Genomic DNA, 17,269 nt, shown 5'->3' with positions numbered 1-17,269 from the left:
GATATCCAAGGATTGTTCCATAGGGTTGTTGTTTTTAAGGAGTGATATCCAAGGATTGTTCCATAGGGTTGTGTTTTTAAGGAGTGATATCCAAGGATTGTTCCATAGGGTTGTGTTTTTAAGGAGTGATATCCAAGGATTGTTCCGTAGGGTTGTATTTTTAAGGAGTGATATCCAAGGATTGTTCCATAGGGTTGTTGTTTTTAAGGAGTGATATCCAAGGATTGTTCCATAGGGTTGTGTTTTTAAGGAGTGATATCCAAGGATTGTTTCATAGGGTTGTGTATTTAAGGAGTGATATCCAAGGATTGTTCCATAGGGTTGTGTTTTTAAGGAGTGATATCCAAGGATTGTTCCATAGGGTTGTTGTTTTTAAGGAGCGATATTGTTCTTGTGGAAGGGAGGGTTATTACCCTCCTTGTGGAGGGTTATTGGCTTCATTATCCCAGTATACTAGCTACCACCAGCCAGAGGGTTATTGGCTTCATTATCCCAGTATACTAGCTACCGCCACCCAGAGGGTTATTGGCTTCATTATCCCAGTATACTAGCTACCGCCACCCAGAGGGTTATTGGCTTCATTATCACAGTATACTAGCTACCGCCACCCAGAGGGTTATTGGCTTCATTATCCCAGTATACTAGCTACCGCCACCCAGAGGGTTATTGGCTTCATTATCCCAGTATACTAGCTACCGCCACCCAGAGGGTTATTGGCTTCATTATCCCAGTATACTAGCTACCGCCACCCAGAGGGTTATTGGCTTCATTATCCCAGTATACTAGCTACCGCCAGCCAGAGGGTTATTGGCTTCATTATCCCAGTATACTAGCTACCGCCACCCAGAGGGTTATTGGCTTCATTATCCCAGTATACTAGCTACCGCCACCCAGAGGGTTATTGGCTTCATTATCCCAGTATACTAGCTACCGCCACCCAGAGGGTTATTGGCTTCATTATCCCAGTATACTAGCTACCGCCACCCAGAGGGTTATTGGCTTCATTATCCCAGTATACTAGCTACCGCCACCCAGAGGGTTATTGGCTTCATTATCCCAGTATACTAGCTACCGCCACCCAGAGGGTTATTGGCTTCATTATCCCAGTATACTAGCTACTACCAGCCAGAGGGTTATTGGCTTCATTATCCCAGTATACTAGCTACCGCCACCCAGAGGGTTATTGGCTTCATTATCCCAGTATACTAGCTACCGCCACCCAGAGGGTTATTGGCTTCATTATCCCAGTATACTAGCTACCGCCACCCAGAGGGTTATTGGCTTCATTATCCCAGTATACTAGCTACCGCCACCCAGAGGGTTATTGGCTTCATTATCCCAGTATACTAGCTACCGCCACCCAGAGGGTTATTGGCTTCATTATCCCAGTATACTAGCTACCACCAGCCAGAGGGTTATTGGCTTCATTATCCCAGTATACTAGCTACCACCAGCCAGAGGGTTATTGGCTTCATTATCCCAGTATACTAGCTACCGCCAGCCAGAGGGTTATTGGCTTCATTATCCCAGTATACTAGCTACCGCCAGCCAGAGGGTTATTGGCTTCATTATCCCAGTATACTAGCTACCGCCACCCAGAGGGTTATTGGCTTCATTATCCCAGTATACTAGCTACCGCCACCCAGAGGGTTATTGGCTTCATTATCCCAGTATACTAGCTACCGCCACCCAGAGGGTTATTGGCTTCATTATCCCAGTATACTAGCTACCACCAGCCAGAGGGTTATTGGCTTCATTATCCCAGTATACTAGCTACCACCAGCCAGAGGGTTATTGGCTTCATTTTCCCAGTATACTAGCTACCACCACCCAGAGGGTTATTGGCTTCATTATCCCAGTATACTAGCTACCGCCACCCAGAGGGTTATTGGCTTCATTATCCCAGTATACTAGCTACCACCAGCCAGAGGGTTATTGGCTTCATTATCCCAGTATACTAGCTACCGCCACCCAGAGGGTTATTGGCTTCATTATCCCAGTATACTAGCTACCGCCAGCCAGAGGGTTATTTGCACAGCGGTCTAAGGCGTCACTACAGACCCTGGTTTGATTCCAGGCTGTATCACAGCAGTCTAAGGCACTGCATCTCAGTGCTAGAGGCGTCACTACAGACACCCTGGTTTGATTCCAGGCTGTATCACAACCGGCTGTGATTGGGAGTCCCATTGGGCGGGCGCACAATTGGCCCAGCGTCGTCCGGGTTCGACCGGTGTAGGCCGTCATTGTAAATAAGAATTTGTTCTTAACTTACTTGCCTGGTTAAATAAAGGTTACATTTTTTTTTTTTTTTAACGGATCAATAAAGCATGTATTGTAACCACTTTGCTCCCAAAAATCACAATCTTGCCGATGCAACTATTAAACAACTCCCCCCTCTCTCTCCTCCTCCTCCTGCAGACAACCCTCACCTCCTCCACCCCTCTGCGCCCCCGGATCTGACGGCCACAGCGGGTACCTTCAGGGATCCTCTCTTCTCCCTGCGGCAGGGTGCCGACGACGGTCTTCACAAGATCCCCATGACAACCTCTCCCCTGCTGGACCCCTTTCCCAGCCTCAAGATCAAGGTGTGTGTGTGTGTGTGTGTGTGTGTGTGTGTGTGTGTGTGTGTGTGTGTGTGTGTGTGTGTGTGTGTGTGTGTGTGTGTGTGTGTGTGTGTGTGTGTGTGTGTGTGTGTGTGTGTGTGTGTGTGTGTATCAATCAAATGTATTGATAAAACCATTTTAATATCAGTGTCTGTCAAAGCTTTACAGTTACCTGGTCTGGACCCCAAGTAGAAGCAGAGTCATATTGGTGTATGGTATAGTAGTTATATTGGTGTATGGTATAGTAGTTATATTGGTGTATGGTATAGTAGTTATATTGGTGTATGGTATAGTAGTTATATTGGTGTATGGTATAGTAGTTATATTGGTGTATGGTATAGTAGTTATATTGGTGTATGGTGTAATAGACCATATTGGTGTATGGTATAGTAGTTATATTGGTGTATGGTATAGTAGACCATATTGGTGTATGGTATAGTAGTTATATTGGTGTATGGTATAGTAGTTATATTGGTGTATGGTATAGTAGTTATATTGGTGTATGGTATAATAGACCATATTGGTGTATGGTATAGTAGTTATATTGGTGTATGGTATAGTAGTTATATTGGTGTATGGTATAGTAGTTATATTGGTGTATGGTATAGTAGTTATATTGGTGTATGGTGTAATAGACCATATTGGTGTATGGTATAGTAGTTATATTGGTGTATGGTATAGTAGTTATATTGGTGTATGGTATAGTAGTTATATTGGTGTATGGTATAGTAGCCATATTGGTGTATGGTATAGTAGTTATATTGGTGTATGGTATAGTAGTTATATTGGTGTATGGTATAGTAGTTATATTGGTGTATGGTATAGTAGTTATATTGGTGTATGGTATAGTAGTTATATTGGTGTATGGTATAGTAGTTATATTGGTGTATGGTATAGTTAGTTATTTGGTGTATGGTAATAGTAGTTATATTGGTGTATGGTATAGTAGTTATATTGGTGTATGGTATAGTAGTTATATTGGTGTATGGTATAGTAGTTATATTGGTGTATGGTATAGTAGTTATATTGGTGTATGGTATAATAGACCATATTGGTGTATGGTATAGTAGTTATATTGGTGTATGGTATAGTAGTTATATTGGTGTATGGTATAGTAGTTATATTGGTGTATGGTATAATAGACCATATTGGTGTATGGTATAATAGACCATATTGGTGTATGGTATAGTAGTTATATTGGTGTATGGTATAGTAGTTATATTGGTGTATGGTATAATAGACCATATTGGTGTATGGTATAGTAGTTATATTGGTGTATGGTATAGTAGTTATATTGGTGTATGGTATAGTAGTTATATTGGTGTATGGTATAATAGACCATATTGGTGTATGGTATAGTAGTTATATTGGTGTATGGTATAGTAGTTATATTGGTGTATGGTATAGTAGTTATATTGGTGTATGGTATAGTAGTTATATTGGTGTATGGTATAGTAGTTATATTGGTGTATGGTATAGTAGTTATATTGGTGTATGGTATAGTAGTTATATTGGTGTATGGTATAGTAGTTATATTGGTGTATGGTATAATAGACCATATTGGTGTATGGTATAATAGACCATATTGGTGTATGGTATAGTAGTTATATTGGTGTATGGTATAGTAGTTATATTGGTGTATGGTATAGTAGTTATATTGGTGTACGGTATAGTAGTTATATTGGTGTATGGTGTAATAGACCATATTGGTGTATGGTGTAATAGACCATATTGGTGTATGGTGTAATAGACCATATTGGTGTATGGTGTAATAGACCATATTGGTGTATGGTGTAATAGACCATATTGGTGTATGGTATAGTAGTTATATTGGTGTATGGTATAGTATAATAGACCATATTGGTGTATGGTATAGTAGTTATATTGGTGTATGGTATAATAGACCATATTGGTGTATGGTGTTTGTTTGGTTTATATTTATACAAAGGAAACAAAGATAGTTCTGTATAATAATTTGCCAACATTAGTAAGCTAGCTCTTCATTATGGTTTGACTATTTTATTTGAAACGTAATAATTCTATAAGTTAACCTTAAAGCCAGTAGATAGCGATTGCACCGACGTCATCCACGTATTGTTATGTGATACTCCTGATGGCGCATGAAGCCGGAAGTATTTGACATTTCAAGCCCGCCATATTGCTGAATGGCATAACAACAACAAAAAAAGGTAACTTGCAAAGGATCATGGTCGATGTAGTCCTTTTCATCCGACCAGAGAGCCAACCTTAGTGTCTATGGAGCCTCCTCTTGGTCTGTGTTATTACGTGGTTCTGTGTGACGAGAAATATAGTAGTCAGAATGGATCAGTATTTAATTAAATATTTCGATTTTTTTTGTAGCAAACTTCATTGTGGTGATTGATCATAATAAACCCAACATTAGGGCCGTTCTGGCCAAACAAATCGTAATTTACATAGGTTTTCTAGAGCAGACCAAGGCTTTTGGCACAGCTAGTAGTAACCGACCAGCGGAGCTTTAACTTAACTCTCCAGACCGGACACTGGGGGGCCTGGTGACTTAACGCTCCACACCGGACACTGGGGGGGCCTGGTGACTTAACGCTCCAGACCGGACACTGGGTGGCCTGGTGACTTAACGCTCCAGACCGGACACTGGGGGGGCCTGGTGACTTAACGCTCCAGACCGGACACTGGGAGGCCTGGTGACTTAACGCTCCAGACCGGACACTGGGGGGGCCTGGTGACTTAACGCTCCAGACCGGACACTGGGGGGCCTGTGACGTAACGCTCCAGACCGGACACTGGGGGGGCCTGGTGACGTAACGCTCCAGACCGGACACTGGGGGGGCCTGGTGACTTAACGCTCCAGACCGGACACTGGGGGGGCCTGGTGACTTAACGCTCCAGACCGGACACTGGGGGGGCCTGGTGACTTAACGCTCCAGACCGGACACTGGGGGGCCTGGTGACTTAACGCTCCAGACCGGACACTGGGGGGCCTGGTGACTTAACGCTCCAGACCGGACACTGGGGGGCCTGTGACGTAACGCTCCAGACCGGACACTGGGGGGGAATGGTGACTTAACGCTCCAGACCGGACACTGGGGGGGGGAATGGTGACTTAACGCTCCAGACCGGACACTGGGGGGGCCTGGTGACTTAACGCTCCAGACCGGACACTGGGGGGCCTGGTGACTTAACGCTCCAGACCGGACACTGGGGGGCCTGGTGACTTAACGCTCCAGACCGGACACTGGGGGGCCTGTGACTTAACACTCCAGACCGGACACTGGGGGGGCCTGGTGACTTAACGCTCCAGACCGGACACTGGGGGGCCTGGTGACTTAACGCTCCAGACCGGACACTGGGGGGCCTGGTGACTTAACGCTCCAGACTGGACACTGGGGGGGCCTGGTGACTTAACGCTCCAGACCGGACACTGGGGGGCCTGTGACTTAACGCTCCAGACCGGACACTGGGGGGCCTGGTGACTTAACGCGCCAGACCGGACACTGGGGGGCCTGGTGACTTAACGCTCCAGACCGGACACTGGGGGGGCCTGGTGACTTAACGCTCCAGACCGGACACTGGGGGGCCTGTGACTTAACGCTCCAGACCGGACACTGGGGGGGCCTGTGACTTAACGCTCCAGACCGGACACTGGGGGGCCTGTGACTTAACGCTCCAGACCGGACACTGGGGGGCCTGGTGACTTAACGCTCCAGACCGGACACTGGGGGGGCCTGGTGACTTAACGCTCCAGACCGGACACTGGGGGGCCTGGTGACTTAACGCTCCAGACCGGACACTGGGGAGGCCTGTGACTTAACGCTCCAGACCGGACACTGGGGAGGCCTGTGACGTAACGCTCCAGACCGGACACTGGGGGGGCCTGGTGACTTAACGCTCCAGACCGGACACTGGGGGGCCTGGTGACTTAACGCTCCAGACCGGACACTGGAGGGGGCCTGGTGACTTAACGCTCCAGACCGGACACTGGGGGGACTGTGTATTAACACATGAACAAATTAATGATCTGTGAAGACTCAATAAACCCGAATGGTAACACACAGTAACACTTTACTGACAGTCGACAGATATGAAGCCTTATCTTTACATAAGCATGTTAAATCATTTAGAGTGTTTTGAAATAGAATATCAGTTTAATGAATAGACCCCTGGACTAAAATACGGTTCAGTGGACATTCAGTCGGTAGAGCATAGTGCTTGTAACGCCGGGATAGTGGGTTCGATTCCCGGGACCACCCTACGTAAAATAAACGTATGCATGACTGTAAGTGGCTTTGCGTAAAAGCGTCTGATAAATGGCATATTATTATTATTATTATATATATATATATATATATATATATATGTTTGTTTTCCTAAAATAAAGATGTACAACTCGTCTACCCTATCGTCCCTGGAGCTACCAGCAGAGGGCCGCGGCGACCCTGAGCTCCTCGGCCTGAGACGCGTTGGCGTGGGCAGCACCATGGGCAGTACTGTGGCATGGGACAGGTAAGATATACACCTGTATGCATGCGTGCACGCACACACACACACAGTAACATACGCACACACACACAATGTCCTCTCAAACACGCATGCAGACACACACACAGTGGTGTAAAATACTTTAAAGTACTACTTCAGTAGTTTAATAACACAGTAATAACACTGAATACCTAGAATAATATATAGTAATAACACGTTAATAACACAGTAATAACACTGAATACCTAGAATAATATATAGTAATAACACGTTAATAACACAGTAATAACACTGAATACCTAGAATAATATATAGTAATAACACGTTAATAACACAGTAATAACACTGAATACCTAGAATAATATATAGTAATAACACGTTAATAACACAGTAATAACACTGAATACCTAGAATAATATATAGTAATAACACGTTAATAACACAGTAATAACACTGAATACCTAGAATAATATATAGTAATAACACGTTAATAACACAGTAATAACACTGAATACCTAGAATAATATATAGTAATAACACGTTAATAACACAGTAATAACACTGAATACCTAGAATAATATATAGTAATAACACGTCAATAACACATGGGTAGTTGTTCCACCACTACACAAACACCAGTAACACACCGTCCCCCAACACAGTTAATACACACACCATCCCCCAACACAGTTAACACACACACCATCCCCCAACACAGTTAATACACACACCATCCCCCAACACAGTTAATACACACACCATCCCCCAACACAGTTAACACACACACCATCCCCCAACACAGTTAATACACACACCATCCCCCAACACAGTTAATACACACACCATCCCCCAACACAGTTAACACACACACCATCCCCCAACACAGTTAATACACACACCATCCCCCAACACAGTTAATACACACACCATCCCCCAACACAGTTAATACACACACCATCCCCCAACACAGTTAATACACACACCATCCCCCAACACAGTTAATACACACACACCATCCCCCAACACAGTTAACACACACACCATCCCCCAACACAGTTAACACACACACCATCCCCCAACACAGTTAATACAAACACCATCCCCCAACACAGTTAATACACACACACCATCCCCCAACACAGTTAACACACACACCATCCCCCAACACAGTTAACACACACACCATCCCCCAACACAGTTAATACACACACCATCCCCCAACACAGTTAATACACACACCGTCCCCCAACACAGTTCATACACACACCATCCACCAACACAGTTCATACACACACCATCCCCCAACACAGTCCATACACACACCATCCCCCAACACAGTTCATACACACACCATCCCCCAACACAGTTAATACACACACCATCCCCCAACACAGTTAATACACACACCATCCCCCAACACAGTTCATGCACACACCATCCCCCAACACAGTTAATACACACACCGTCCCCCAACACAGTTAATACACACACCATCCCCCAACACAGTTAATACACACACCATCCCCCAACACAGTTAATACACACACCATCCCCAACACAGTTAATACACACACCATCCCCCAACACAGACAACACACACACCATCCCCCAACACAGTTCATACACACACCATCCCCAACACAGTTAATACACACACCATCCCCCAACACAGTCAACACACACCATCCCCCAACACAGTTCATACACACACCATCCCCCAACACAGTTAACACACACCATCCCCCAACACAGACAACACACACACCATCCCCCAACACAGTTAATACACACACCGTCCCCCAACACAGTTCATACACACACCATCCCCCAACACAGTTAACACACACACCATCCCCCAACACAGTTAATACACACCATCCCCAACACAGTTCATACACACACCATCCCCCAACACAGTTAATACACACACCGTCCCCCAACACAGTTCATACACACACCATCCCCCAACACAGTTAATATATACACCGTCCCCCAACACAGTTCATACACACACCATCCCCCAACACAGTTAACACACACCATCCCCAACACAGTTAATACACACACACCATCCCCCAACACAGACAACACACACACCAGTAACACACCATCCCCCAACACAGTTCATACACACACCATCCCCCAACACAGTTCATACACACACCATCCCCCAACACAGTTCATACACACACCATCCCCCAACACAGTTCATACACACACACCATCCCCCAACACAGTTCATACACACACCATCCCCCAACACAGTTCATACACACACCATCCCCCAACACAGTTCATACACACACCATCCCCCAACACAGTTAATACACACACCATCCCCCAACACAGTTAACACACACCATCCCCCAACACAGACAACACACACACCATCCCCCAACACAGTTAATACACACACCGTCCCCCAACACAGTTCATACACACACCATCCCCCAACACAGTTAACACACACACCATCCCCCAACACAGTTAATACACACCATCCCCAACACAGTTCATACACACACCATCCCCCAACACAGTTAATACACACACCGTCCCCCAACACAGTTCATACACACACCATCCCCAACACAGTTCATACACACACCATCCCCCAACACGGTTAATACACACACCGTCCCCCAACACAGTTCATACACACACCATCCCCCAACACAGTTAATATATACACCGTCCCCCAACACAGTTCATACACACACCATCCCCCAACACAGTTAACACACACCATCCCCAACACAGTTAATACACACACACCATCCCCCAACACAGACAACACACACACCAGTAACACACCATCCCCCAACACAGTTCATACACACACCATCCCCCAACACAGTTCATACACACACCATCCCCCAACACAGTTCATACACACACCATCCCCCAACACAGTTCATACACACACCATCCCCCAACACAGTTAATACACACACCATCCCCCAACACAGTTCATACACACACCATCCCCCAACACAGTTCATACATACACCATCCCCCAACACGGTTAATACACACACCATCCCCCAACACAGTTCATACACACACCATCCCCCAACACAGTTCATACACACACCATCCCCCAACACAGTTCATACCCACACCATCCCCCAACACAGTTCATACACACACCATCCCCCAACACAGTTCATACACACACACCATCCCCCAACACAGTTCATACACACCATCCCCCAACACAGTTAATACACACACCATCCCCCAACACAGTTCATACACACACCATCCCCCAACACAGTTCATACACACACCGTCCCCCAACACAGTTCATACACACACCATCCCCCAACACAGTTCATACACACACCATCTCCCAACACAGTTCATACACACACCGTCCCCCAACACAGTTCATACACACACCATCCCCCAACACAGTTAATACACACACCGTCCCCCAACACAGTTCATACACACACCATCCCCCAACACAGTTCATACACACACCATCCCCCAACACAGTTCATACACACACCATCCCCCAACACAGTTAACACACACCATCCCCAACACAGTTAATACACACACACCATCCCCCAACACAGACAACACACACACCAGTAACACACCATCCCCCAACACAGTTCATACACACACCATCCCCCAACACAGTTCATACACACACCATCCCCCAACACAGTTCATACACACACCATCCCCCAACACAGTTCATACACACACCATCCCCCAACACAGTTAATACACACACCATCCCCCAACACAGTTCATACACACACCATCCCCCCAACACAGTTCATACATACACCATCCCCCAACACGGTTAATACACACACCATCCCCCAACACAGTTCATACACACACCATCCCCCAACACAGTTCATACACACACCATCCCCCAACACAGTTCATACCCACACCATCCCCCAACACAGTTCATACACACACCATCCCCCAACACAGTTCATACACACACACCATCCCCCAACACAGTTCATACACACCATCCCCCAACACAGTTAATACACACACCATCCCCCAACACAGTTCATACACACACCATCCCCCAACACAGTTCATACACACACCGTCCCCCAACACAGTTCATACACACACCATCCCCCAACACAGTTCATACACACACCATCTCCCAACACAGTTCATACACACACCGTCCCCCAACACAGTTCATACACACACCATCCCCCAACACAGTTAATACACACACCGTCCCCCAACACAGTTCATACACACACCATCCCCCAACACAGTTCATACACACACCATCCCCCAACACAGTTCATACACACACCATCCCCCAACACAGTTAACACACACCATCCCCAACACAGTTAATACACACACACCATCCCCCAACACAGACAACACACACACCAGTAACACACCATCCCCCAACACAGTTCATACAAGCACCATCCCCCAACACAGTTCATACACACACCATCCCCCAACACAGTTAATACACACACCATCCCCCAACACAGTTCATACACACACCATCCCCCAACACAGTTCATACACACACCATCCCCCAACACAGTTCATACACACACCATCCCCCAACACAGTTAATACACACACCATCCCCCAACACAGTTCATACACACACCATCCCCCAACACAGTTAATACACACACCATCCCCCAACACAGTTCATACACACACCATCCCCCAACACAGTTAATACACACACCATCCCCCAACACAGTTAACACACACCATCCCCCAACACAGTTCATACACACACCATCCCCCAACACAGTTAATACACACACCATCCCCCAACACAGTTCATACACACACCATCCCCCAACACAGTTCATACACACACCATCCCCCAGCACAGTTCATACACACACAACCATCCCCCAACACAGTTCATACACACACCATCCCCCAACACAGTTAATACACACACCATCCCCCCAACACAGTTCATACACACACCATCCCCCAACACAGTTCATACACACACCGTCCCCCAACACAGTTCATACACACACCATCCCCCAACACAGTTCATACACACACCATCCCCCAACACAGTTCATACACACACCGTCCCCGAACACAGTTCATACACACACCATCCCCCAACACAGTTAATACACACACCATCCCCCAACACACTTCATACACACACCATCCCCCAACACAGTTCATACACACACCATCCCCCAACACAGTTCATACACACACCATCCCCCAACACAGTTAACACACACCATCCCCAACACAGTTAATACACACACACCATCCCCCAACACAGACAACACACACACCAGTAACACACCATCCCCCAACACAGTTCATACACACACCATCCCCCAACACAGTTCATACACACACCATCCCCCAACACAGTTAATACACACACCATCCCCCAACACAGTTCATACACACACCATCCCCCAACACAGTTCATACACACACCATCCCCCAACACAGTTCATACACACACCATCCCCCAACACAGTTCATATACACATTATCCCCCAACACAGTTCATACACACACCATCCCCCAACACAGTTAATACACACACCATCCCCCAACACAGTTCATACACACACCATCCCCCAACACAGTTAATACACACCATCCCCCAACACAGTTAATACACACACCGTCCCCAACACAGTTAACACACACACCATCCCCCAACACAGTTAATACACACCATCCCCCAACACAGTTAATATACACACCGTCCCCAACACAGTTAACACACACACCATCCCCCAACACAGTTAATACACACCATCCCCCAACACAGTTAATACACACCATCCCCCAACACAGTTAACACACAGACCATCCCCCAACACAGTTCATACACACCATCCCCAACACAGTTAATACACACACCATCCCCCAACACAGTTAATACACACACCATCCCCCAACACAGTTAATACACACACCATCCCCCAACACAGTTAATACACACACCATCCCCCAACACAGTTCATACACACACCATCCCTCAACACAGTTCATACACACACCATCCCCCAACACAGTTAATACACACACCATCCGCAACACAGTTAATACACACACCATCCCCCAACACAGTTAATACACACACCATCCCCCAACACAGTTCATACACACACCATCCCTCAACACAGTTCATACACACACCATCCCCCAACACAGTTCATACACACACCATCGCCCAACACAGTTAATACACACACCATCCCCCAACACAGTTCATACACACACCATCCCCCAACACAGTTCATACACACACCATCCCCCAACAAAGTTAATACACACACCATCCCCCAACACAGTTCATACACACCATCCCCCAACACAGTTAATACACACCACTATATATTATTCTAGGTTACCATGGACCAGTGAGACAGTGTTATTACTGTGTTATTAACATGTTATTTCTATATATTATTCTAGGTTACCATGGACCAGTGAGACAGTGTTATTACTGTGTTATTAACATGTTATTACTATATATTATTATAGGTTACCATGGAGCAGTGAGACAGTGTTATTACTATATATTATTATAGGTTACCATGGAGCAGTGAGACAGTGTTATTACTGTGTTATTAACATGTTATTTCTATATATTATTCTAGGTTACCATGGACCAGTGAGACAGTGTTATTACTGTGTTATTAACATGTTATTACTATATATTATTATAGGTTACCATGGAGCAGTGAGACAGTGTTATTACTATATATTATTATAGGTTACCATGGAGCAGTGAGACAGTGTTATTACTATATATTATTCTAGGTTACCATGGAGCAGTGAGACAGTGTTATTACTATATATTATTATAGGTTACCATGGTTACCATGAAACAGTGTTATTACTATATATTATTCTAGGTTACCATGGTTACCATGAAACAGTGTTATTACTATATATTATTCCAGGTTACCATGGAGCAGTGAGACAGTGTTATTACTATATATTATTATAGGTTACCATGGAGCAGTGAGACAGTGTTATTACTATATATTATTCCAGGTTACCATGGAGCAGTGAGACAGTGTTATTACTATATATTATTATAGGTTACCATGGAGCAGTGAGACAGTGTTATTACTATATATTATTCCAGGTTACCATGGAGCAGTGAGACAGTGTTATTACTATATATTATTATAGGTTACCATGGAGCAGTGAGACAGTGTTATTACTGTGTTATTAACATGTTATTACTATATATTATTATAGGTTACCATGGAGCAGTGAGACAGTGTTATTACTATATATTATTATAGGTTACCATGGAGCAGTGAGACAGTGTTATTACTATATATTATTATAGGTTACCATGGAGCAGTGAGACAGTGTTATTACTATATATTATTATAGGTTACCATGGAGCAGTGAGACAGTGTTATTACTATATATTATTATAGGTTACCATGGAGCAGTGAGACAGTGTTATTACTATATATTATTATAGGTTACCATGGAGCAGTGAGACAGTGTTATTACTATATATTATTATAGGTTACCATGGAGCAGTGAGACAGTGTTATTACTATATATTATTATAGGTTACCATGGAGCAGTGAGACAGTGTTATTACTATATATTATTCTAGGTTACCATGGAGCAGTGAGACAGTGTTATTACTGTGTTATTAACATGTTATTTCTATATATTATTCTAGGTTACCATGGAGCAGTGAGACTGTGTTATTACTATATATTATTCCAGGTTACCATGGAGCAGTGAGACAGTGTTATTACTATATATTATTCCAGGTTACCATGGAGCAGTGAGACAGTGTTATTACTATATATTATTCTAGGTTACCATGGTTACCATGAAACAGTGTTATTACTATATATTATTCTAGGTTACCATGGTTACCATGAAACAGTGTTATTACTATATATTATTCCAGGTTACCATGGAGCAGTGAGACAGTGTTATTACTATATATTATTCCAGGTTACCATGGAGCAGTGAGACAGTGTTATTACTGTGTTATTAACATGTTATTACTATATATTATTCTAGGTTACCATGGAGCAGTGAGACAGTGTTATTACTATATATTATTCTAGGTTACCATGGTTAGCAGTGAGACAGTGTTATTACTATATATTATTCTAGGTTACCATGGTTACCATGAAACAGTGTTATTACTATATATTATTCCAGGTTACCATTGAGCAGTGAGACAGTGTTATTACTGTGTTATTAACATGTTATTACTATATATTATTCCAGGTTACCATGGAGCAGTGAGACAGTGTTATTACTATATATTATTCTAGGTTACCATGGAGCAGTGAGACAGTGTTATTACTATATATTATTCCAGGTTACCATGGAGCAGTGAGACAGTGTTATTACTATATATTATTATAGGTTACCATGGAGCAGTGAGACAGTGTTATTACTATATATTATTATAGGTTACCATGGTTACCATGAAACAGTGTTATTACTATATATTATTATAGGTTACCATGGAGCAGTGAGACAGTGTTATTACTGTGTTATTAACATGTTATTACTATATATTATTCCAGGTTACCATGGAGCAGTGAGACAGTGTTATTACTATATATTATTCCAGGTTACCATGGAGCAGTGAGACAGTGTTATTACTATATATTATTATAGGTTACCATGGAGCAGTGAGACAGTGTTATTACTATATGTTATTATAGGTTACCATGGAGCAGTGAGACAGTGTTATTACTGTGTTATTAACATGTTATTACTATATATTATTCCAGGTTACCATGGAGCAGTGAGACAGTGTTATTACTATATATTATTCTAGGTTACCATGGAGCAGTGAGACAGTGTTATTACTATATATTATTATAGGTTACCATGGAGCAGTGAGACAGTGTTATTACTGTGTTATTAACATGTTATTACTATATATTATTCCAGGTTACCATGGAGCAGTGAGACTGTGTTATTACTATATATTATTCCAGGTTACCATGGAGCAGTGAGACAGTGTTATTACTATATATTATTCTAGGTTACCATGGAGCAGTGAGACAGTGTTATTACTATATATTATTCCAGGTTACCATGGAGCAGTGAGACAGTGTTATTACTATATATTATTCTAGGTTACCATGGTTACCATGAAACAGTGTTATTACTATATATTATTCCAGGTTACCATGGAGCAGTGAGACAGTGTTATTACTATATATTATTCCAGGTTACCATGGAGCAGTGAGACAGTGTTATTACTGTGTTATTAACATGTTATTACTATATATTATTCTAGGTTACCATGGAGCAGTGAGACAGTGTTATTACTATATATTATTCTAGGTTACCATGGTTACCATGAAACAGTGTTATTACTATATATTATTCTAGGTTACCATGGTTACCATGAAACAGTGTTATTACTATATATTATTCCAGGTTACCATGGAGCAGTGAGACAGTGTTATTACTATATATTATTCCAGGTTACCATTGAGCAGTGAGACAGTGTTATTACTATATATTATTATAGGTTACCATGGAGCAGTGAGACAGTGTTATTACTGTATATTATTCCAGGTTACCATGGAGCAGTGAGACAGTGTTATTACTATATATTATTATAGGTTACCATGGAGCAGTGAGACAGTGTTATTACTGTATATTATTCCAGGTTACCATGGAGCAGTGAGACAGTGTTATTACTATATATTATTCTAGGTTACCATGGAGCAGTGAGACAGTGTTATTACTATATATTATTATAGGTTACCATGGAGCAGTGAGACAGTGTTATTACTGTGTTATTAACATGTTATTACTATATATTATTCCAGGTTACCATGGAGCAGTGAGACAGTGTTATTACTATATATTATTCCAGGTTACCATGGAGCAGTGAGACAGTGTTATTACTATATATTATTATAGGTTACCATGGAGCAGTGAGACAGTGTTATTACTATATGTTATTATAGGTTACCATGGAGCAGTGAGACAGTGTTATTACTATATATTATTATAGGTTACCATGGAGCAGTGAGACAGTGTTATTACTGTGTTATTAACATGTTATTACTATATATTATTCCAGGTTACCATGGAGCAGTGAGACAGTGTTATTACTATATATTATTATAGGTTACCATGGAGCAGTGAGACAGTGTTATTACTATATATTATTATAGGTTACCATGGAGCAG

At 43.3% G+C, this 17,269-nt stretch overlaps 1 protein-coding gene across 1 annotated transcript in view; it reads left to right on the top strand.

Annotated features, from left to right (window-relative positions):
* The window catches only part of LOC106589950 (netrin receptor UNC5B-b), a gene marked incomplete at its 5' end in the record, with an annotated part of 98,492 nt that overhangs the window by 67,804 nt on the left and 13,419 nt on the right, over positions 1 to 17,269 (top strand). Inside the window, 2 exon segments of the mRNA XM_082970387.1 lie at positions 2,419 to 2,585; positions 7,015 to 7,106. Of these exon segments, the coding sequence (XP_082826513.1) occupies positions 2,419 to 2,585; positions 7,015 to 7,106 (259 nt within the window).

This window comes from Salmo salar, chromosome 28 (assembly GCF_965601325.2).
Source record: "Salmo salar chromosome 28, fSalSal1, whole genome shotgun sequence".
Lineage (NCBI taxonomy): Eukaryota > Metazoa > Chordata > Actinopteri > Salmoniformes > Salmonidae > Salmo > Salmo salar.
The sequence above is the reverse complement of the archived record's forward strand: the minus strand, read 5'-3'. Positions and strand labels throughout refer to the sequence as shown.